Raw genomic sequence first — 25,609 nt, forward strand, 5'->3', positions numbered from 1 at the left:
GCATGGAAACGGATGGAAGCTACCCCTCGCTGCAATGCATTCCACACAGACCGAGGATATAAACATTCAATTTTCACAAAGCTTGATGTAACCGAGTGTTAATCAACCTTAGCGACTATGAAAAGTGAAAACAGAATTTAAATTGAACTTAAAATAACCGCGCGAAGCCGTGTTGAAGTCAACGGAGCTCGTGTTGCCCAATAAACAGGGTCAGACAACAGAGATAACGAGAAACTAGTTGGTGGAATTAAATCTTCTCAATAATCCCTATGAAACCCATTATGCATTATAGCCGTCCGATGCTTCCTTATAGGCCATTCAACCAATTGGTCATTTTGCACTTGACCCTGTAACCTTGACCCCGAGGCGAAAAAGGGCTCAGACGATCTATAGAGAGCAACTGGTATTATCATCGTGTCAAGTTAGAACTCAATCGGCTGAGACATCTCGGAGTTGATAGAAAAATAAAAATTGTTGATGGACGGACGGATCTGAGGACATCGAACGGTTATATTAGGCCAGCGAGCTGACCTAAAAATTGTATTGGTGTCAAAGCCAGTGACAAATTACAATTAACAGTCGGATTAAATACCATCTAATACACATACACTCGGCAAGATGATGATTAGACCTCGAAGTTGACAATGCAGGGAAAAAAAGCGACCAATGGCCTCAACACGTGCTTGCTATATTAATGAATGTTGACCAGTAATCAAATGGAGGACTGTGAAATAATTGATGGTGTGTGTTCTAATGTATGGAAGACTCGATGTAATTGATGGTGTGTGTTCTAATGTGTTTGCGTTGTTGCATTGATGTGATACTTAGATTTATAAAAACCACTGTCATTGACGTTAGACCTTGCGTTTCCACAATATTTAACAGGAATGGTCAAAAAGTGTTGCAAATCATATGCTTTACTTAATGCTTTGTGATTGTTGTCTTACCTACCGTTTTACCTTTACTTATATTAAATTATCACATCACCCATTTGTAGGTTTTATTTTATTCTGAGCACATTTTTCCTATAAAAACGCTGCCACAATATAATCAGATATCAGCGAGCACAATGTACATTTATAGGTTCAGAGCTTTTTGATTCATATCTTTAAGTTCACCAGATTCAGTGGCATAATGCTTGGATTGTCCACTCCGAGTCTGGGAGGTCAGTGGTTCGAACCTTGGCCCAGTCATACCACAGACGTTAAAAATGGTATGTGCTGCCTCCTTGCTTGATGTTCAGCATTTTAAAAAAATACAGCGTGGACAAAAAAAGCAGAGGGTGGACTTGATTGCACAGACTTGATTGGCCGAATGGCCTCCTGCATTAAAATTCCTTGCAAGGGCACTCATATTATTATATTATTATATAGTGTCAGGATACTAGATCAAAAATAGCTTGTGTTGTGGTTACCAAATTCGCAAACCACCATTCAGGTCCCTTAGGTGAGGTATCTCGGCAAGTATATGTGTAGTTAGGCCCAAACCCGTTGTCTAGTGGGAATAAATGTTATTTATGCGAGCTGCGACTCTTCAGGATAGCCGTTTTTCTTTTACTATCTTTATTTTGGACCAACCGCCATGATCACAACCACAACATCAACCACCGACCACAACCACCGCTTCACCACAACCGCCACGACCTTCACGTCACACCTCGCAACCGTAGCATCGCCACCGTTCTTGCCCCGCTGTGGGTACAGGTGTTGGATTCGTGCAGAGTGCGCGTCGAACAGCGTGTACAAAATCACGGATTTTGTGCTTCAAAAACGGATCAAAAACGACACACGCCCACTTTTTGCCGTCCAATCGGTGAGCGAGGGGCGATTTGGCCCCGCCTCCAGAACGATCGATATATGCAAATTTGTGGATCAAAAAGCCTTCACGCCCACTTTTTCTCGGGCCAATGGGGAGCGAGGTGAAAGGTCAAAGGGAGGGGGTCAAAGGCGAAGCTACGGGGGGATAAAAGGACCGTGTTCGTCAGTCAGAGGAGTGTGGAAGTCTGGAGCCCGAAGCCTGCAGTAGCTGGAGAAGCTGAAGAGAGTCGAACGAGGAGAGCCCAAAGAAGAGTCCAGGGTGGAGAGTCCAGAGGCGGAGAGGCGGCAGCGGCGAAGGCAGACGAGGGGGTGCTCGCGACGGTGCCGGGAGCTGCACGCCCGAGGAAGGCCGGCAGCGCGACCTGGCCGAGGTGGAGACGCACACCAGGGATAATAAAGATCCTCTATACCCCGAGCATCAGCAACCCCTCCTGTTTCCCCCCGCGCTGAGATAGTGCGACCAAGGGGGCCCCTTTCCCACCCCCTGCCAGGCACTGTCCGCGAGGCCCGCGGAGTGAGGCGCCATCGCCGCTCCGCGTCTCATCACCAGACGGGTAGGCGCGACCCGGTCTCGGCCTCAGGCCCGCCTCATTCTTGAGGGTATTTCTTTTCCTTGGTTTTGGGTATGTGTTGTCGGCGCCGTCTGTGAGGTAGAATTGTATAAGTGTTGCCGTGTGCTCGGTAGTCGGTATTAGCTCTGCATTGTCTTCGCTTTTATATTTGCTTTTTGTGTAAATGGCATTGTGTTTTCACTTTTATATTTGCTTTTTGTGTAAATGGAATTGTGTTTTCTTTTTTTTTGTGTGCATTTGGTGGAATTGTATTTGTGTGCTTCCCGTGTGCCGCGAATAAATGTGCTTTATTATTGAACTGTTCTCCCGCTTCGCTTCGTCTTTTTCTCCCATTGAATCCTCATCTTGCTTCACGTAAAGGGTTGGTAGTGGGCTGAATACGCCCGATAATTAATCGAACCGTCGAGGTCGACGATAACACCGCTCGGTTATTCTGATAGTACGGAACGGGTCGCTTAAGTGGCCCGTGTCCGAAGTCGACCTGCGGCGAGGTGCGATCGCCCGGTCTACCCTCCGCGTGGGTACTTAGGTAGGTCGAATTTGGCGAGCAACCCTATCCCACGCGGGGGCTGATTGGCTCGATCGCGGTGAGACCGAAAGGTCCACCCGTGACTGGTTCCCGGCGTTAGTCCGAGAGGGTCACGACTGGATTGTCCGTCCGGTGGGCGACGTGCCGCGATTCGAGTTACGTGGCCGTTCGCACGCCGGCGGGCGCGAATCCGCAACACTGGTGTCAGGTCGTGCGATACAAATTCATCGCCCTCCTCGCGGCACTGGTATCGGAGAACAGGAAAACGGGCTCTCCTGTCTCCGGCTAAATTCACGGGAATCGGTCCAGGGGTGAGAGAAGCGACCCCCGATTCCCTCCAAATTACGAGCGAGCAAATTAACCCTTCACGAGAAGCAAGATGGCGTCTCAAGGCGAGCGGGAGCCGGGGGTATTAGAAATGTATATGTGTAGTAATGTAGAATCCATGGCTCAGGATGAAATCCCCGTGCAGGAAATGTTGATTGTGCAGGAACACGGACTCGCCCAACTGAACCCAGGGCCCGAGGTGGGTGCGGCAGCGGCCGCGGTGTATGACACCTCCCCCCCTCTCCACCAAGACCCTTCCCCAACCCCTGCCGAATCGGCTCACCCAAGCGCACCCGACATGGCCCAGCTATTCGCCATGCTGGCGGCAATGAACAAGCAAATGAATGAAGTGAAAACGACGATGGATGCGAATACACAAAAGATGGATGCGAATACACAACAAATGAACAAAAAGATGGATACAAATACAAATGAAGTGAAAACGACGATGGATGCGAATACACAGCAAATGAGAAAAGAAATGAAAGAGCTACGGGGTGAGACGCAGAACATGGGCCGATGCCTGCAGGCGGGCATGAAGGCCGTGACCAGGGAGCTGGGAATGGCGACTCCACGTGTGGGAGCAAACGAGCTGGAAGGGGGTGCAACGGCTGACAGGCCCGCGGTGGAGGCGGGTGAAAAAATAATTCGGGGGGCGTGTTGGACGAGGGTCGTGACAGAGGAATCGACGGTGACCAAGAGGGAAAAATTAAATGGGGAGACCAAAACGTGTGAGACGAGACACGAGGTGACGACAAAGGAAATAATAATAGTTGAGACAAGGGAGGTAAAGGGTGAAGAGTTGGCAGTGACGGTAGCCGGGAAGGGAACGATAGAGGAGAGACTGCACGGTGAGGACGGGGTAAGTGACGCGCACACACACACGGAGGTAGTGGAGGACAATGGGGTTGAGCTCGCGGAGCGTGCAGAGACCCGGTGCGAGCACCTGGATGGCCTCCTCCAGGAACGAGGGGAGGGAGTATGCCCCCTTGAGGTGAGTGACGACCAGGTGAGTTCGGTCGTGCTTTGCGAGGTCGAGGGGAGGAGTGCTGTGAACGGGTGCACGGAGAGCTTGGGGGGTATAGAGGCCCCGGAGACCCTTGTGGGGACACGAATCCCCAGTGTGGTTGTCCCGGTGTGTGTGGTGCAGGGTGTGAGTGCGTCCCCGTGTGTGGAAGCGACCCCGTGTGTGAGTGGTGTGGTGGCAATGGTGCCAGAGTGCGTGCTTCCCAGCACGCCGTGTGTGGATGAGGCACCGTGTGTGAGTGTCGCCGTGTGTGTGAATGAGGCACCGCGGGTGAGTGCCCTCGCGTGTGTGAGTGAGGCACGGTGTGTGGATGAGGCACCGCGGGTGAGTGCCCCCGCGTGTGTGGATGAGGCACGGAGTGCGGGTGAGGCACCGTGCGTGAGTGAACGGCTGTGTGCAAGGTCGCTGTGTGCAAGGTCGCTGTGTGCAAGGGAGACCGTGTGTGTGAGAGAGCGGTATGAGAGGGAGATGTCGGTTGGCATGCGGGAGCACGCAGCCGCGTCTCCCGGTGTGAATGTGATGGAGTGGACTGTGTGCGTCGTAACACGCAGGTATGCGTGTGTGGAATGGCGACGACGGAGACGGCGACAGAGGAGAGAAAGCCGTGTAGCGGCTGTAGCTGTTTCGGGGACCGTGCCGGGTTCACCCAGCAGTGAGCACGCGGTCCGTGCTGTGCAACGCACGAGACCACCACGTGCTCGCTTGCGAGAGTGAAGTCCCGGTCCGGAAACGCACGCGGTGGATTTGCCGATCCCGCGGACGGACAAAGTTTAGGCAGGTAAACGGATTTGGACCGGACGGGTTCTCCACGCGATCGTGTGTGTTAAGCTCCAACGGGCAAAGCACATGTGTTCGCGTGGGGAACCCCTCGAGACGTGGGGCTTGTGGTTTTTTTATGCGCACGGTGACGTCATGGCTGCACGTGTGGTTGGAATCCGGCAGGAGTGGTATCTCTGCCGGATGGTACCGTCCAAGGAGGGACAAGGAACACGTGCAGCTGCATGACGTCACGGGCAGGTGCAAAGTGCGCGAGTTGCCGCGCAGGTGCTGCGCATGGAAAAAAAAAAAAAAGAGGAAAAGCAAGCCTCACTTTCGGGTGCACAGGATTCCTGGGCAAGGGGTGAAAGACCCCCTTACCTGGGCACAGGATGAAAACTAGTTAGGGGGAAGGGTTAGCTCAGTTAGACCGACTTCATGGGGCAGGGGTAAGTCCTCATGGAGTCCGTGGAATGGATTAGTTAGAGGGATTGTAGCCAGATTTAGGTTGGGAAATAAAATGGGATTATTTCGGAGACAGTGACAGACTGTGAATGTGTAGAGGGGACGTAGCTTAGCTACGTAGTGTTAAAAGGAACGTGCTGTAGTTTAAGGGACGACGTGGGAGCACGAGTTAGTTAGGGGATGCAGATAGAAGGATGGCAGAGTTCAGCGGTGTGTGTGTTGAAAAGTTGTGAGGTGAGTACTTGTTGAGTGAGTGAGGCCAGCGGGTCTGTGTGAGTGGAGTGAATGGGGAATGCATGGTGCGATGAGTGATTGGGGGGAGGAGTGACTCCCGCCCAAGGGACCCCGGGGTCAGAGTAAAGTGAGTTAGCTGGGTTAGTCAAATTGAAAAATGGAGGTCGTTTTGCTGTTGGTGGGAAAGTAGGCTCGAGACCCATTTGGAGGGGTGCAGGAGCCCTGTTGACGGGCTTGGGAGCGTGGCTGCGAAAGGTGAGTATCGCTGAGTGGGTACCCCGGGCACCAGGCTAGTCGGCCGTGGTAGGCCAAGGGCCCATGGGGGGCCGGGATAGAGTAGTGGGCACGGGTGCGCCTGCTTGGTGCGGGGGACCGGAGCGCCATTAGCAGGGTGGGCAGTGTTGTGGGGACGGGTGACCCTCGGAAAGGGGCCCGGGAGGCCGGCCTGCCACGTGTGCGTTTCAGGGGAGGTGCCATGGGGGCACTCCCGGTGTTAGGGAGCTGGTAGGCTCGGAGGCAGTGTAGTGCCCGGGGGTGCCATAGCGGGAGAATCGGCAGAGGGTCGTGCCTGCCAAAGGGAGCCACGTGTCCCAGCCAGGAGACCGTGTGAGGGCACGGAGAGAAAATTGGGGGGCGAGGCCCGAAATTGTAAGGACACCAACACAGGCGACGGGAATCTGGGTTGTTAGAACCAATAGTTTAAGCGAGAGGTGCTTGTTGAAAGCCCCGGGGTAGTTTAACAGTTAAATGGATAGGGTAGATTAGGAAGTGTACCCCTCCGCACCATCCATCCCCTCGCTGTCGTTGTGGGCCGCTGGACCCACTTGGTGTTAAGATCGCTGAACTCTGGGGAGGCCATTCTGAGGCTTCGTTGGGCCTCGACACAGGACGTTAGCTCTCCCTTGTTCCCCTCCGGGAAGGGAACGTAGGGGTTGGGAGTAGGCTAGGTGACAGGATAGGTTAGCCGAACAAAGACGATAAAGGGGGTTAGGGGACGATTTATAGTGGGGAAGTAAAAATAAAAACAATAAAAAAATAAGTTGGGGCTAAATTGGGGTTTGACAAATTAAGGGAGTGGGTATGTACAGTGACAGGCAAAGGCGATAGGTTGGGAGGGAGACAGGTAGGTAGGTCCGAGCCCGCCTTCCAAGTGGCCAGCACCACCGCACTCCCTCCACCAACCTCCACTGAACGGCAAAAGCTGGCCAACTTCATCGGCTGGCCGTGTTTTTCTTCGAGGCGGAGGCCGGCCAACTTCATCTGCAGCTGCTGTGCTGCAAGGCCTGTGCCGGCTGGATCGTCTGCCGGCTGGCTGTTTTTCTGCAAGGCCTGTGCCGGCCAGTTCATCTGCTGGCTGTTTTTTCTTCAAGGCCTGTGCCGGCCAGTTCATCTGCCGGCTGTGTTTGCCTGCAGCGGCCTTCTTCTGCGGGCTGTGTTTGCCTGCTGCCTTTGCCATGCCATGCCCACTGCCCATGTTCACCAGCCCCGTTCAATTTTTGCTTTGCCCCCCCCCTGTTCATTTCCATGTGCGCCAGGATCGTAAAAGCAACAGTTTGCAAGCTGCGAGAACTGCCCTGTTGGCAGCTACAACACGGGCATGCAGTGGCGGCCCGTGCACCGTGTTTGTGTTCATGCATCCATTCGTTGTGCTCATTGCGTGTGCCACTTGAGCTGGCACGGAGACTGCGTTTGTGCAGCCCATGCACCGTTGTGGTTCACTGCATTCAGTTCAAACCGTTCATGCATCCATTTGTTGTGTTCATTGCGTGTGCCACTTGAGCTGGCACGGAGACTGCGTTTGTGCAGCCCATGCACCGTTGTGGTTCACTGCGTTCAGTTCAAAAGGGAAGGCCTTGGACTGCGTGTGAGCAGCCAGCCACGTTCCCTGTCACCTGCATTGTTTTGAGCCAGAGACTGCATGTGGGCAGCCTGGTTCCCTGCTAACTGCTTTTCTTTTGCAGAGTTCAGTGATCCTGGGCCATGGTTTAGTGTAAAATTTGTAAGTTAAGGTTAAGATGTACTGTAAATATGAGTGCGCCCCCCGGCATGTCTGTCTAGCGCCGGCAATTTTATTTAAGTCGTCCGTGTGAGTGAGTTTGTTTAGGTAGTTACGCAGCCCTCAGGTTATTTATTTTGGGGACACGAATACCATGAATGTCGCACTCAGGGATCCGTAGGTAAAATGTACTAGGGGAAAACTACACATGATGGCACACAAAAATTTGACGACTCGGGACGAGTCTGTAAAAAGGGAAGGGGGTAGTGTTGTGGTTACCAAATTCGCAAACCACCATTCAGGTCCCTTAGGTGAGGTATCTCGGCAAGTATATGTGTAGTTAGGCCCAAACCCGTTGTCTAGTGGGAATAAATGTTATTTATGCGAGCTGCGACTCTTCAGGATAGCCGTTTTTCTTTTACTATCTTTATTTTGGACCAACCGCCATGATCACAACCACAACATCAACCACCGACCACAACCACCGCTTCACCACAACCGCCACGACCTTCACGTCACACCTCGCAACCGTAGCATCGCCACCGTTCTTGCCCCGCTGTGGGTACCGGTGTTGGATTCGTGCAGAGCGCGCGTCGAACAGCGTGTACAAAATCACGGATTTTGTGCTTCAAAAACGGATCAAAAACGACACACGCCCACTTTTTGCCGTCCAATCGGTGAGCGAGGGGCGATTTGGCCCCGCCTCCAGAACGATCGATATATGCAAATTTGTGGATCAAAAAGCCTTCACGCCCACTTTTTCTCGGGCCAATGGGGAGCGAGGTGAAAGGTCAAAGGGAGGGGTCAAAGGCGAAGCTACGGGGGCATAAAAGGACCGTGTTCGTCAGTCAGAGGAGTGTGGAAGTCTGGAGCCCGAAGCCTGCAGTAGCTGGAGAAGCTGAAGAGAGTCGAACGAGGAGAGCCCAAAGAAGAGTCCAGGGTGGAGAGTCCAGAGGCGGAGAGGCGGCAGCGGCGAAGGCAGACGAGGGGGTGCTCGCGACGGTGCCGGGAGCTGCACGCCCGAGGAAGGCCGGCAGCGCGACCTGGCCGAGGTGGAGACGCACACCAGGGATAATAAAGATCCTCTATACCCCGAGCATCAGCAACCCCCTCCTGTTTCCCCCCGCGCTGAGATAGTGCGACCAAGGGGGCCCCTTTCCCACCCCCTGCCAGGCACTGTCCGCGAGGCCCGCGGAGTGAGGCGCCATCGCCGCTCCGCGTCTCATCACCAGACGGGTAGGCGCGACCCGGTCTCGGCCTCAGGCCCGCCTCATTCTTGAGGGTATTTCTTTTCCTTGGTTTTGGGTATGTGTTGTCGGCGCCGTCTGTGAGGTAGAATTGTATAAGTGTTGCCGTGTGCTCGGTAGTCGGTATTAGCTCTGCATTGTCTTCGCTTTTATATTTGCTTTTTGTGTAAATGGCATTGTGTTTTCACTTTTATATTTGCTTTTTGTGCAAATGGAATTGTGTTTTCTTTTTTTTGTGTGCATTTGGTGGAATTGTATTTGTGTGCTTCCCGTGTGCCGCGAATAAATGTGCTTTATTATTGAACTGTTCTCTCGCTTCGCTTCGTCTTTTTCTCCCATTGAATCCTCATCTTGCTTCACGTAAAGGGTTGGTAGTGGGCTGAATACGCCCGATAATTAATCGAACCGTCGAGGTCGACGATAACACCGCTCAGTTATTCTGATAGTACGGAACAGGTCGCTTAAGTGGCCCGTGTCCGAAGTCGACCTGCGGCGAGGTGCGATCGCCCGGTCTACCCTCCGCGTGGGTACTTAGGTAGGTCGAATTTGGCGAGCAACCCTATCCCACGCGGGGGCTGATTGGCTCGATCGCGGTGAGACCGAAAGGTCCACCCGTGACTGGTTCCCGGCGTTAGTCCGAGAGGGTCACGACTGGATTGTCCGTCCGGTGGGCGACGTGCCGCGATTCGAGTTACGTGGCCGTTCGCACGCCGGCGGGCGCGAATCCGCAACACTTGGAACAAAGGAAGCAGAAGCCACACTATAACATCAGATGTTTTCACAAATACTTAACAACTACGAGGGCAATCAAATTTGAAGACATGCCAACTTTTTTTCCAATATCATGTTCTTCGACTTCAGTGTGCTTGCTCCATTTGCCCTTCAAACTGTCTATGCCAGCAAAGTAGTTTTAAGATTTTTCCCTTCAGGCATGCCTCGGTTGAGGTCAGTCAGTTCTTCATTGTTGGATTATCGACAGTCATGCAGGTGGGATCCCAAATTGCAAAACAAATAAAAGTCAATGGGAGCCAGGTCTATGCTGGATGCAAGGTGAACCAGTTGCTTGAAGCCACACTCAAGAATGGCCATCTGCACAACATGGGCCTTGTGCACAGGTGCCTTGTTGTGAAGGAGGAATACAACTTTGGCCAACATCCCTCAGCATTTGACCATAATGGCCTGCTGCAATATTATTTCATCAGACTGACATCATGTTCCCCTGTGATTTTAGTTTCATGAGGCATACAGTAAATCTTCAGGATTCTCTTAGCATGCCAGAAAATTGAGGCCATGATCTTGGCAGTTAAGGGTTGGCAACTAAATTTCTTGAGTGTCAGTGGTCCCTCATGCTGTGATTATATTGATTCCAATTTGGTTTCAGGATCATAGTTATAAAGCTAGATTTAGCCATCACTTACTAGATGAGTGATTAATTGGGATGGATCTACACTGACCATTTGAGTAGCTCATAGAATGATGATACGAGTTGTTACTGTCTATTGTGACTGCTGAGGTTTCAGGGGACTCATCTTGGTGAGACCTTTGACATGCCAAAGTGTCTGTGGATGATGGTAGAAATGCTGTCTTGAGAAACTCCAATTTTATTTTGGAACCGGCATTAGGATTTATTTGGAGTAGGAACCTTCTTAGAATAAAAATTTGCCAACACCTCAATGCTCAATTTCTGTAAAATCCATAATTGTGTGGCATAGTAAACTTCTGGATTATGAGATCAAATGGATCAGTCTCTTGAATTTGAGGCCTCATCTTCAGTCATGACCTCTCTTCAGCTGACCTGGCCACCTGGTCAGCTCACATGCAGACTGGGCATCCTCCATCATCCCAAATCTTTCCTTGGAAATTCAGTTACTCCAATTATATTAGGCTTTTGCCCATAGCTGAATGGAGTACTGCTCTCCTATATAGACAAGTGCCCTAGCATCATATATGTCTCTTCTGGACTCTGAAATCCAAAGCTGTAAACATTATTTCAGCACGTCTGTTTCTGTCACATCACAGGTAGGTAGGGGCACCTTTTGTTTTTTAACCACCTCTGCTCCAGTCGAGCTCCCTCTGCTCTCTAGACGCTCTGACCCTCCTGAGAAACTGCATGATTTACATGTTATTCCAGTTAAACGAAAGGGTTAAACACCCAAAATTTTCCATACTTCTTCCATTGGTGGAACTGGCTTTCAGAAGCCATTATATCTCACCCATCCAAAGCTTTAAGCAAGCGATGCACCACCATCTCATGTCAACATCCCCCATACTTACTGACAATATATATATATATATATATATATATATATATATATATATATATATATATATATATATATATATATATATATATATATATATATATATATATATATATTACTCCCATTAATCTTTCTTATCCCAACATTCTTACTTGTAAGCTGCTGCGTTTTCACCTCGCCTCTCCCTCCCCCCTTACTGTTCATTCATTTATTTGCCTATTGTGTCCAACCGTTTCTGTGCTGTCCAACAGTCAGTTCATATCCTCCATCACCTTGCTCTTCCAAAAGCCTCGATCTTGTAACAAAGAAAAACCCGTCAAAACAACACTAATGGCATATAACAAGCATAAATACAGGTTAATATGCACAAGACCATAGCCCAAGGATGCCAAGGAATACCCTATTCTGATAATTTATTGAACACCCTTTTACAGCTTTGCAATTGGGCATAAGAAAATTGAGTTATCAAATGCCAGAGTAGGTAGACTTGTCACTTACTCTTTGTTCTCATAATGTTGTTTCATCAGAGCCCAGATGGTGATTATGAGCACTGGGATACCTGAAGAAAAAAACAAACATAGAACCACCATTATCTATTAAATAATCTTGAGAAAACAATTGCATAAATCACCTTAAGTCTCCTGATGTCAAAAGTGATGGATTCCATGGATTGATTGGTGTGTTGAAAATTAATTATGCCATGACCTTAATACCGCCCCCCCCACCCACCCTAGCTTCCCCAACTCCAACTTTCCCCAAACTGACCATCAAAAAGATGAAGAAAAAATTAAATGGCATCCCCTAGCATTTAAAGACTCATGAGCACCACATATTGTCACACCATCACCCCTCATTCGTCTCAGTTTTTTTTCCTTTTTAAATCAAACCAAATGCTACATTTCTTCTTTTTACCCCCATGCTCTTTAAAAAAAAAATGGGGGAATGTTGTAATCAGCCCGTCTGTCAGTCACTCTATCGCCTCCTAAGAACCTAAATGATTGTGTAAAAAGACACCATACATGGTAGTTACAATCACCACATGGCAAGACTGTGCAGTATCATTTTTGTCTGTACCCCCTAAGGCTTGGTCAAAACGTCAAATCCCCAAAAATGCAATTACGGGCATATTTTTAACGTACTGTTTATGCAATCAACATTGCAGAATGTATGAAATATGTAACGATTTTTTGGATTTCACTCCTGGTTCATGCCCCAGAAGGTGGAGACTTTGGCTCACAAGGGTCAAAACAAAAAAATTAATTCAAAAATTGATATTGGGTCATTCCTGGTGGAACTTTTTGCCATCTTTCAACTTTTCTTTTGGTGGGAATTGTGGGGATTTCCGATGGCGCACCATCGACTTCACTCTAGTTTGGCTTAATCTGCAGTTACTATTTGGTCATAACTGCATAATTAACTGGCCATAATAAATTTTGCTAAAATTCTACATAATGGCTCAACAGATTTTGATAATAAAAAATAAAAATTTATCAACAATTCAATGTCCATTACGAGTTGATATTTGTTCCATAAAACAGGAACATCATCTCAAAGTGGTGCTCACTATCACCAACTTAACACAAGGACATTTATTTCATTCAGATTTTCATATTCTAAATAAAACTTAACTTGAACTTGTCCATTAAAATGATAAAACTACGCTCACCCCAGCCTAAGCAGAGAAAGAGCCACTTCCGAAGCTTGTCCGTAGAGTAGGTCATGACAATGACCGTGTGAAGATAGCAACCTTCCACAAACATCCAGAAGAAGTTGGTGACTTGGAAGTAGTTGAACACTGTGATAACAATGCGGCACCAGATCTGGGGTTGAATTAGAGATCAAGGAGAAAATATATTCACCTTTATTTTTATTTACATTTCTCTATCAAATTTAATAACTCCACAAATGTGCTTTATAGGTGTGTCGAAACATCACTTGGCGTAATATCGACCTGATTCTTACATTATATGTAGACAGACCGATTATGTCTGAATCATCCAAAACTGTCAAAGTCAATAAAATGTTCCAGCATCAAATAAAATTGAAACTAGAGCGAAGTTTATGGCGCACCATCACAAACCCCATGCTTCCCACCTAAAGCAAAGTTGAAAGTTGGCAAAAAGTTCCACTAAAATTGATCCAATATCAAATTTTGACTCCATGTGACCTCCAGTCCCCAGCTGGCCTGGGGCATGAATCGGGAGTCAAATCCAAAATATCAAAACAACTTGGAGCTTTCCTGCTTGATCTAAAGTGTGGCCATGGAGGTTGTAAGCGTTTACCAGCTTTCACAAACTAATGGGAGACAGTCAACATGTAGACCATAACTATCTTTGAAAATGGTTCATTGTTCTATAAATGATCGATATTTAACAATACAAGTTCAGTCAATAGTGTGAACAAGTCTAAACATTCCACGAAAGCCATACTTTGAGTACAAAAACGCTTTACGGTCTGCAGAATAATTCAAGTTCAGGGTGCTGCCGATAGCTCAGCTACTCTTCACAAAGGACACTGTCGGACCATTCACCAACCTATGCCGGCAGATGGTATGGGCAATTTAACGTCCATCCGAGGGACAGCACACACACTGATGAATCACCCGACTTGTGAAACACTGGGATGACAGTTTATACAGCTGGGTCGGGATTCAAACCCAGGTGAGACAGCTTCAAGGCAAGTGTGCATACCTCTCAGCCATGTAATCCCATCAACCCACAACGAGAATAGACAAAGTTCGGACAATTATCCCAAGAGTTTTTAATAATAATGCTTTGTGATGGCGCAGCCGCAACCCTCTTGCTCTCAAGTGCATTCCAAGATGGCGGCCATCTTGCCCGAGGAACTGCAAGACTAGCTTGTGTGGGATGTGCAGGCCACATTCCTCCCACTTACAATGATGACTTTGATGAATCCACAGCCACCATCAGTAAAGACCTTAACAGTGAACGTGGTTTGTGTTACTGAGGCAGGAAATCCTGATAGCCTTTTATACAACCCCCCAACTTGTCTCAGATATTTATCCACCTTGCCTTTAAAAAGGTTAATACTATCAGCCTCTCCAGCCTCAGCTAGTAAATTGTTCCAGTGATCTAAAGCTGAGAAAATGTATACTTTCTCGAATGCACTCTGCAAGCCATGAACACAGTGTGTGTGCCCAGGGCACGCAAACCAACACCATGGTGCTCAGGACCCGGTCCCGCAATGGGATCCCACCGCATTGTGCCTGAACCTAACTCCTCAAAGATTCCTGAGCCCAACTCAAGGGTTCCTGAGCCAAATTATTCAAGGGTTCCTGAGCCAAACTCTTCAAGGGTTCCTGAGCCAAACTCTTCAAGGGTTCCTGAGCCAAACTCTTCAAGGGTTCCTGAGCCCAACTCCTCAAGGGTTCCTGAGTCCAACTCCTCAAGGGTTCCTGAGTCCAACTCCTCAAGGGTTCCTGAGCCCAACATCTCAAGGGTTCCTGAGTCCCAACTCTCAGGGGTTCCAGAGTCCTAACTCTCAGGAGTTCCCGAGCCCCAACTCTCAAGGCTTTCCGAGCCCCAACTCTCAGGGCTTTCCGAGCTTTCTGAGGATTGTTCCCTATGATCTGGAACAAAATTATTTATTATTTTTATAACAGTTTATTTTATTGTTCTGTGAATGTTTAGCAAATGATTTGAAATATAGTTTAGTGAATGTTCAATGCGCATGTCAGGTAGAATCAGACTTGATGGTGGAATAGTTAGAGCAGTGTTTCTCAACCTTTTTTTGTCCCACGCTCCACTTTGATTTTCAAAAAAAAATCGTACGCCCCACCGTGATTGGAGACACTACAGTATATACTACATATAAGGAATTCCTCTTGATGAAAAGCGAGTCATAGTGATGTAACAGCGTTGAATTGATCAAGGGCACGCCTTACGGAGGATTGGCTAACAAGGGCGCGGTGAAGCAGTTTTTAGTTATGATGTTATGAGGCATCAGTCGCAGCTTCAAACTTCTGAAAATTTGAAAGTGCAAAGCTATGAAAGCGATCATATATTGATTCATTAATTCTGAATGCTCATGCTCCACCAAAATATTGCCACGCCCCACCTTGAGAAACACTGAGTTCGAGTGTCCGCTCTGAGCCTAAGAGATCGGGGCTTCAAACACTGGCTGAGCCATACCAAAAGTAATTAAATATGTGCTGCTTCCTTGCTTGATGCAGCATTGAAAAGGATGGAGCATGGACAAACAACCATTTTGTGGACCTAATTGTCTCCTGCGTTGAAGTTCTTTCGAAGGGAACATATTTTTCTTTACGCGTATGGCATCTTGACCGGAAGAGAAAGGCCGCAGTGCAATTTGGAATATAAGCAGTCGTGAAATGGCGGCTTCGATGCTTCAGGCAAATGGATATCGCACTTGCTTCTGCTTGTGCGACCTGAAAAAAAATCTCGACGGATGGACCATATGAACACACAGGACCTTAGTTAACATGACTCGTGTATTGCAGTCAACATGGCAGAATCTCAATCCCCAGTGGGATAGGTCACATGATTTGTGATCCGCTGGTGTATCATGTGATTATACAAACACAACATATTTCCCCCTCTTCCTCAAAGGATAAATATTACAGTCTCTGTAATAAGGGGCTCAGTAACAATTAAGCTTAGCAACAAATGAATCAAAATATAATCAATAAAAGTGTTGGAACCTGTTCAACTTCCCATCAGATCAACTTAGAATCACTCAGTTTGTTACAAAGTCAGACAGATATCTTGGAGGACATCGATTTCACCTTGAACGTTGAGGTGGTTATCTGGTCAGGTCAGGATGTCAGGTCAGAGTATCAGGCAGGTTAACAGTGTCAAAGTTCCCATTGGAATTCAAATGGGAATGACTAGCCTGGTGGGACCGAACACATCGTCGGGAATTCCAACGAGAACCATCTTCGAGCACAAAATTATTTGGACCGGCTTTGCGAACAACAAGTTGTGGCTGTGCTTTTTGCCAATTGCCAAAAGTGATGCCAATTTGTGCTGACGACTTGGTTGCTTATTTTGGATCCATTCACCTTGGTTCAGGGTAGAGTTTTTAACTCTGTGACATTGGTCTGTATACTCTTTTACCCGTTGCTGCTTTTCTTGAATAGCACTTGTTAATCCTGTGTTAGTTGTTGATGTCTGGATTGGTTTCAGAGCTTCCAACGGATATCGCAGAGTTTGCGACCTATCATCACTGATAGAGTTGATCAGAACTGAGGTACGCTGTGTTGGAGCATGTGGTGTTGAGCAGTAAGTCTGGAGAATGGTTCGAACTGCATCCATGAATGTCTTTCTATCTGTCAATTGAACAATGTGACTTTTCTTGGTCACACGGTTTAACCTTTCTACTCCTCCCATTGCATTGCCGGTGTAGTGAGCTGTGCAACGATGCTCTATCCCAGCATGCTCCAAGAACGTTTCAAACTCATACGAGACAAATTGCAGGCCATTGTCACTTTGTCAGTGATGATAACTTCAGGCAATCCCCATCTCGCAAAGAGCTTATTGAGAATATTGATGATAGTAGTGGACCTCACGACTGAGGTTGCAACTGTTTCTGGCCACTTTGAATGTAGATCATGGATTATAATGAGGAGGAACATTTGGCTGTAGGGAGCAACAATTAAGTCACCAAAGATATCGACTTGAATCTGGCTCCACAGTTACTCTGGCCAAGATATGGGTTGAAGGAGTGGTTGCATTGGTTTTGAAGATTTCTCACTTACTATTTATTGATTTAAAAAAAAAAAATTGCATTCAATGTCGAGGCTCGTATAAGAGCAAACACAAAGAACGTACAACAAGGAGAGCAGGAGATAAGGGGGTGGGAGAGGGAAGGACAAAACAGTGGGGAACAGAGACATTAGGAGATCTGTGGAAGGGAGAGGGTTGGGGTGGAGTACACAGGGTAAACAAGATGGACACTACAGGGACTTTCAGGTCCTTACACAACTGGGACTTTCAGGAAGGAAAGCAGGAAATTTGAAGGAGGTGGGTTTGGGGTGGATTAATGGGGAAAGAAAAGATCGTGGTTTTGGATGGGGGAAGATAAGAGGAGGTAGTAAACAGCTGTTTTGAAGGTCTGGAGGGAAGAATGGGATTGAAGAGAGAGTGGCAGTTTATTCCAAAGGCAGGAAAAAAAAGGAATAAAAGAGTGAAAGTGAGCAGTGATTCGTGATTTTGGTAGTTTTACGAGAAGAGGGTTGCTGGCAGACCTTGAGCACCTTGCAGAAATATGGGGGGACATATCTCAAACAGAGCAGAGTACGCAAAACAAGAGACAGTAGAATACAGAAAGACCACCGATCTGCCTGCGGGAAGAGAGTCAGAGACCCCAAGACTCAGCTTCATCGTGGGAGATGCCAATGATCCTAAATGGCTTAGTTTCACTCAGCCTGTAGACAAAGCTTTGTATGTAGTCAGGAGCTCGGGTGTGCCAAAGATGGACTTTGCATGATGAAGGATGCCCAGTCAGCGACTGGCATTTCCAGAAAACATCATGGCAGATAGTGAGATCCAGAAGCTTGAATGAAAGGACTTCTTCAAGAGGATTGTTGAGAAAGTAGATGGAGTGGGTTACCAGACATTTCCTTTCAGAGAGACAAAGTGAGAGTGTGAGATTTTTCAGGATTGAAAGACATGTTGCACGTGTTGGACCAGCTTGTGATTTTATCCTGATCTGCAGAGAGCGAAGAGGCTGCTACTTGCCTATGCCAATCTGAGGGAAGGCAGATGGTACGGCAGAGGGTGGAGTCATCAGCAAAGAGATAAAGAGGATTTTTCAGTGTCAGAGAGATCATTGATGAAAACCAGAAAAAGAACAGGGCCCAGAACACTGCCTTGAGGAACTCCAGCCTGGACAGGAAGAGGGGATGAGAGAACTCCATAAAGGGTCACACGTTGGCTGTGACAGGAAAGATGTGCATGCGCCACTCTCTCCCGCCGCCCCTCCTCCCACCCTTTGTACACAGCTACAATGCTACCTGTAGGTCGCATTGTAGCTCTGTAGTTATTGGCAGATGTGCAGAATTAATTTTTACTAGTACGTGCCCGTAAAAAAAAAAAAAAAAATTAATAAATAAATATTCAAACCGCGAGTAACAAACAACAACCATGCAGGCTGTTTCTTCGCTCTCGAGTGCCCGTACGTGCGTGGCCTGGAAGTTCGAATATTATTCGCAGTTGCGATTATTCGCAATTTAGTTTTAATACCCAATTATTCAATTAGCGCCAACGTATTTTACCTTTTCGCAATGTCGTGGCAAGGAAAAACAAAAAGAGAAGAGAGAGAAAAAAAATTTACTTCCTGGTTCGGAGCATACCAGCACTCTGATGTTACCGAAATTTATACACCGGCTAATATGAAAACGATCATAACTTGGGGCATTGTGTTTATCTATAAATGCGCATAAGAAATCGAGAAATTATTAGAATACAAGTCCGTACGTTGTAACCCGTAATGGCGAACGCGGCTGAGCTTCCCTTCCCCATCGACCACGCCCACGCAACAACGTGTCTTGTCATTGGTTTGGTAAATAAATGGCCATAACTTGGGAAGCACTTGTCCAATTAATATCAAACCTTGAAAAGGCACATCCTCAGGTCCCTAGCAATATACCTGGCAAGTTTCAATTAGATCGAACCAGCGGTTATCGAGAAACAGCGGTCTCACACACACACACACACACACACACACACACACACACACACACACACACACACACACACACACACACACACACACACACACACACACACACACACACACACACACACATTGCTGGAATTATAGATAGATAATAATAGTACTTTTTCATATAATTTTGAAACAACCAGGATGGAAATTAGTTGATAAATGATGAACTGGAAGGGCACTCGGTAGAGAGCATACATCCATCAGGTTGATTCGTTTATGTTTTGTATCCCACTGATAGGCTGGATCTGGATTTGGACCTGAACTAAAATTTAATCAGCTTGTTCTTGTCACCTAACCAACTCACCCACCAAGTTTCATCCGAATCCGTCTGCAACTTTTTGAGATATCCTGCCATGTAATTTTAGCCCTATCACTTAATGGTGATGAATCACTTAAATTCTCAGATCTAGATTCAGATTCAGATCTTCACCAAAGTAGAATCAATTATTCCTTGATACATACCCAACCTGCACACGAAGTTTCATTCGAATCCGTCCACAACCTTTTGAGATATCCAGCTATATGTCGTTTTTGGCCTGATCTCCCAATGGTGAAGAATCACTTGAATTCTCAGATCCAGATCCGGATTCGGATCTTCACCAAAATCTAATCATTTCATCCTTGACACATACCCAAGCTCAACAAAATTTCGTCCAAATCCGTCCACAACTTTTTGAGTAATTTTGTTCCCAAGCAAACAAACAAACAAGCAGTCACAGAGTGGTACTTACGAAATCGTCAACTTGACCTCTGACCTTGTCTAATAAAAGCTGTCTCTAGAGAAGGTAGCCATGCAAACCAGAAGTTTCTACGATGATTCTGTACCAAACCATCAAAAATCGAATGTTTGACTTCACTGTGACCTTGACCTTTGACCGATTTTGACCAAAATCTAATCAGCGCTAGCCATCACCCTCCTGAATCACGTGGTGTAATTTGACATTGGTAGCTTCTTCCGTTCTCGAGTTATCGTGCCTACAAACAAACACACAAACAGAGGACGGAAGTCATCAATATACTTACGAAATCTTTACATTTCGTAAGTAACAAACAAGAAAAAGACATCGTGCAGAACACAGTACAGGTAGTCGTCGACTTACGACCGCAAGTGGTTCCGACCAATCGGTCGTAAGTCGACTTGGTCGTAAGTCGAACAACGTATATTTTACATACAAAAAGTAAAAATAAAAATAAAAATAAACATTTTTTGGGGGGGGGGGGCACTTTACATGGTCGTAAAGTGGTCGTAAAGTCGAACAGTCGTAAGTCGCATAGGTCGCAAGTTGACGACTACCTGTATTTGCAAAATCCACCCCCCCCCCCGTCCCAAAGGTTGCCAAGGATACATAAAATTGTCCATTTCATCAAAATTAAAATTGACAATCTTAATCAAAGCTCAGGTCAATCGGATCAAAATTGATTATTTTTCAGATTGAAATTGATTTTAGAAGTTTGACCTTGAGTTGACCTTTTGACCTTAAAAGTAGTTGCTTTCCCAATTCTGTGATGGACTATGGAAATCCTGCTCAACTTTCAAGGCAATCGGATGTAAATTGATGATTTTTCAGATAAAAATTGATGATTTTAGAAGTTTGACCTTGAGTTGACATTTGACTTTTTGACCTCAAATATACTTGGCTTCCCAATCCAGTGACACAATTTGCAAAACTTGTTGAAATGTCCAGTCAATCGGATGAAAAATGACGATTTTAGAAATTTGACCTCAAGATGATCTTTGACCTCAAAATAAATAAGCTTCTCAGTTGAGACTACCTCTACAACTTGGGAAAGTTTCATGACGATCGGTTTGGAATTGTGTCCTGTGGGCGATAGACAGACAAACAGACAAAATAACAAAATCGACTGACCAATACACTTTAAAAATCTTCGATTTTGCAAGTAACAAACAGACAGACAGGGATAAAAACAAAACCTTCATCCACCTTCGGTGGCAGAGGTAATAAAGGTAAAGTTTGAGAGCCTCCCCAAGATGAAGGGCCCCTGGCCTCTGCTCCTCAGGACCATTGCAAATCCAGGCTTGCTTTTCATCCTCTGTCACCTTCCTACTTCACAAGCCTCGATCTTGCATAGAAAAACTAGAACGAGCAATCAAAGATTGCCGACCCTCACCAGGACTTCTTTTTTGTGGTATTATAGTACGTACTTTGTAGATGTACTCACGTTCTAATTGCACGCACTTTATAGACATACTCACGCTCTTATTGTACCGTACGTAATTTATAGACTTAATCACATTCTAATTGTACATACAGCATGGAGGTACTCAGTTTAAAAACAATTGCGGTCTGTGTTGGTGCATTATGTACAGACAAACAGACCCAGATGCAATACCCTCCTCTGGCAAGGGTAACAGAATGACGTTCCACAGAAAAGAAGGATGGAGACCATCATAGATAAAGCCTTATTTTGGCGAACCGTACACACAAAAAAGGGATTAAAAACTTGTGTTTAATACTATAAACTTAAAAACCACAGAAAATAATTTTGGCCATTCATAGTTGGGTCATATCTTGAGTAGGCCCTGACCTACTCAAGATATGACCATACATAGTAGGCCCTGACCACTCAGAGCATGGAAAAGTTTGGTGAATTTGATTCATTTCAGTACTTTGAAAAAAGTAAGCTCCCATGTCACTCGCGAAAAAATAGAATACGGTCTAAACTCTAAATTCTGAACCAATGGACATAGAAACACGTTTGATGGGTCATTTTGTAGTGATTTGACGACGAGAAATGCAAATGGAAGACTCATTTTGATTTTTCAAGGTATAATTAAAAGTGAAAATACATAATTGCTGCCTAAAAATACCATTATGATATTTCCAGATCCATCAACCAAGACAGTGTTGAATGATGTGATGTGGAAACTCACAATTGCCATGGCAGAGAAAAACATGCCGTTTGTGCTCTTGGTTGGGGATCAGCCGGTTTACATCCATCTGAGAACACAAGTTTAGTAAAATCGTACCCTGTGTGCCTGGTGTTGGCTAAATGGTTAGGGTGGTGGTGATGGAATCTGAGGATCCTGAGTTCAAATCCCACTCAGCTGTTGAATTAATACCAGGTGGGGTTGACTCTGCCTGTCATCCTTCGGAGGTTGGCAAAAATGAGTGCCAGCATGCTGGTACATTGTGTCGGAGTGGCGACCCGTCCAGGATCGTGTCCAATACAATAACCTAGGAGACTGCTTAGGTAGCACCAACGCTCTGCACAGAGTATGGTCCCAATGGATGGATGGATGGATGGATGGATAACCTGTATGGGACCGTTCCATATTCACATGATTTTTATCAATGCAATTTACAAACGTTTCAAAGGTTCTGACCTCTCAGATGTCCTGGTAGCGACTGGAGTTATCGCAAAGGCTTCCGTCAATCAAGCTGTTAAGAGAAAACAATACAACTGTGCAATTTGATGCTCGCGTCTCATGTATGAGGCACTCATGCACCATTTACTGAAGAGACGCCTGGAAGATTTGCAGCTGTCCGAAAATATATGTCTGGATCGGGATCAGATAAGAACTCCATTGATGTCTTCCCAAGATGACCTGGTGGCTCGTCGTGCTCAGTTTGAGGCAGACAAAGATCTGAGCACATTCTTCAATGAATTGTCCGCACAATTGGATCAGTCCGATGTGGCGAATATCTCGGTTCAGTTTCCTGGAAATGGTGCTCACCGGAAGCGACAGCAATTATGGCTTCTATGGTTATGGTAAAAAGACAATCGATGAATAAAATGCAGGCAACAAAGAGCCACTTTGTCTTTTGCAGAAGTGTGGGGAAAGTTTACCTGCCACAGATGCTGCGGTCTCAGACATGGTTCAGTTTGTCATCCAATATACTTACTCTGAGAAAAAGAAAGAGTTTAACTGCAGCAGAGGCAAGAGCGGTTAAGGGGAAGAATTTGAAGAACAAGACAACAATGCGCCTCGCACCTGATCAAGACTCCTTGATAAACATTGTGCGTGCTTAATACTTGGCCTTCATACAGAAGAAATTCCTTTGGAAAGTGCACCCATCACCTCGTGAATGGCAGATGTCTCCCGGTACGATGCACAAAACCTGCTCGACCCGTCACATTGGCACCAATGGAGGTGTCTGAGAATGCTGAATCATCTGACTCTGACCACTCCCGCTCAACTCGTGATGAGTTTTCCTCAGAGTCAGAGTCAGATAGTGATTCTCACATGTAATGGATGGAATCACAGGTCATTAGTGTGGCTGCATAATTAAGCTTGTTAGTCTGACAACATAATTTATAACATTTTAGGCCATACTATACATGTAAGTTGAAGCAAAAAATATGGCGTTCAAAGAAAGAAATGCGTTTTACAAACCAAAACTCATTTGTTTGAACCAATTATGTATTTTCACCTTTAATTTTACCTTCACATCAAAATGAGTCTTCCATTGCATTTCCCTTCCTCAAAGCACTACAAAATGAACCATCAAACGTGTTTCTATGTCTATTGGTTCAAAATTTAGACCATATTATACTTTTTATTCATGTGGGCAGTGGCCATCTTGGATTTGGTCCCCTGGCCAAGTTTGCCCACATTTTCACGAGGGACATGGGGGCTTATTATTTTTCTAAGTCCTCCACAGAATCAAAATCCACCATAAAACTTTCCTTTGATCTGAGTGGTCACGGCAGTCAATATATGACCCTACTATCACTTTATTGAGGTTACGCCGGGTCATATCATACCCCCAAAACAGCATGTACCATGGCAATGCATCTAAAAGATTAGGATTAGCGGTGAAAAGAACTGTGATCGAAGCACAAGGAACTTGGAGGTGGGAGGAGACCATTTGCTCCATCAAGCCTGTGCTACATCTACACCACGTAAACTCAAACAGTTTATGGAGTTAAATTCAGTAGCAGAGGGGTCTGGAAGATTGAGGAGGACAACAGTGGGGTATCTAAAAAACATATTATGCCAAAAAATGGCATCATTATTTAAAATTGAAAGAAAGGGGAAAGGTAGTTTTTGGTGGGGGTGGAGTGAATGTGGTTGGAAGGAATGAACAAACATAGAGCATGTTCACCTTTTAACAAGACCCTCACAGATATTGTAATTATGACACAAGTATGCAATCACCCATTGATACCTCAGTTACTTACCATTCCTGCCAAAGTCCATGTACAAATATATCCTCCAATACTTCTAGGTTCCTATATAATTCATATTTAAATATATCTTCTGTTTCTTCTGACACCACATTTCCTGGGAAACTAGTACATGTCATGCATTTACTATTCTCTGAGTGAAAGTCCCCTGCCTTACAGCAGTCCTAACCTTTTTTTTCTTCTTAACTCTGAAACTGTGCCTCCTGGTCTTGTTACTTGCCCCATCAAGCCTGTGCTACATCTACCCCACATAAACTCAATCGAACAGTTTATGAAGTTAAATTCAGTAGTGCCGTCACTGTCAGATCAATTCCGTCATTGTCAGATCCTTCGTCTGTGTCACACGCTCCAAGACTGCCCCTTGCATCATGTAATCCCGATAGTCATTATTCTTACCCATCCCCAGCAATTTACATTTCTTTATGATAAACTACATCTGCCAATCTTCTCGACAATCTGTTAAAGTATCAAGACTTTCCCATATCTGATCACCCCCACTCTGCTATCTACCTGTACCTACAAGATTAGCGACATCTGCAAATTTGGAAAGCCGATTCTTAATCAGACTATCCAAATCACTGATGTAAGTGATGACTTATAATGGTCCTAGAACTGATTGAATCCACCCTGAGGATACTGCATGACTTACATCCAATGAAAGCTCAATGATAATACATATTATGAGAAAAATATGCCAAAAATAGTTATATTGGGAGGGGTAGTGGAGGGCAAGTAGGATAATAGAGGACTCATCAGATTGAAGTTGGTCATTTCACTAGAGCAACGAAGCTCGATGAAAAACTGGAAGTCTTCAAGTACATTATGTGTGCAACAACAACAAATTATTTACCTCATAAGCCATAATATCACGAATGAGACAGCTACAGGTGATGTGCTTGTTAAACGTATAATAATCGAACAACATTCACACTTCCCAAAGAGCCCATACCTCGTTTGCAAGCTGTGTGTTCACATCAATGAGTGGAAGGAGGAAGTACATTGTGTTTCTTAGGATGAAGGTTGTCACAAAGTTCCAATGGATCGTGTTTCTTAGACAACGGATGCTCCTGTCACACAGTACACAGATCAAATTATGCACTGAATTGATTGCATTGAATTTGTTCAGCACGATGTTCAATGTTTGTTGTCATCATCAATATTACTACCATGTCCAATCCATCTAATAGGGAGGTTCTCAGTTCTAAATATTGCATGATCTGCACTTCATATGTATGAAGATGTAATCTCTTGTGTACAGCTTTGTTTTTCTCCTCATATGTGAAGCACCTTGCAACCCGTGCCTCCAGAAAACAGACTTTTTGGAATGCCGGCCGCATTTTCCATCCAATCATCATGCAACTTTGTTTAAATAAATTATCAATGAGTAGGCGCTCAAATGTTGAAAGACTCATGTAAATCGCTCAAGCGGTTGCAGAGAAAATGAATTTAAAAGCGAAGAAAGGTGAAAAAGTGAGAGCCTCGGCCGACATTCCACAACATGGTCAAGGATGGTTGTGGAC

The 25,609-nt window shown here is 45.9% G+C and overlaps 1 protein-coding gene across 8 annotated transcripts in view; it reads right to left on the reverse strand.

Moving 5' to 3' along the window:
* The window catches only part of LOC147032428 (corticotropin-releasing hormone receptor 2-like), a 162,671-nt gene that overhangs the window by 114,839 nt on the left and 22,223 nt on the right, over nt 1–25,609 (reverse strand). For all 8 annotated transcript variants that reach the window (XM_085870050.1, XM_085870049.1, XM_085870052.1 and 5 more), the window contains 3 exons: nt 25,039–25,156; nt 12,898–13,051; nt 11,730–11,790 (listed from right to left, as the gene is read on the reverse strand). In XM_085870050.1, coding sequence (XP_085726176.1) covers nt 11,730–11,790; nt 12,898–13,051; nt 25,039–25,156 — 333 coding nt within the window. The remainder of the gene's footprint in view (nt 1–11,729; nt 11,791–12,897; nt 13,052–25,038; nt 25,157–25,609) is intronic.

This window comes from Eptatretus burgeri, chromosome 2 (genome assembly GCF_056783735.1).
Source record: "Eptatretus burgeri isolate ZD-2024b chromosome 2, Ebu_testis_v1, whole genome shotgun sequence".
Taxonomy (NCBI): domain Eukaryota; kingdom Metazoa; phylum Chordata; class Myxini; order Myxiniformes; family Myxinidae; genus Eptatretus; species Eptatretus burgeri.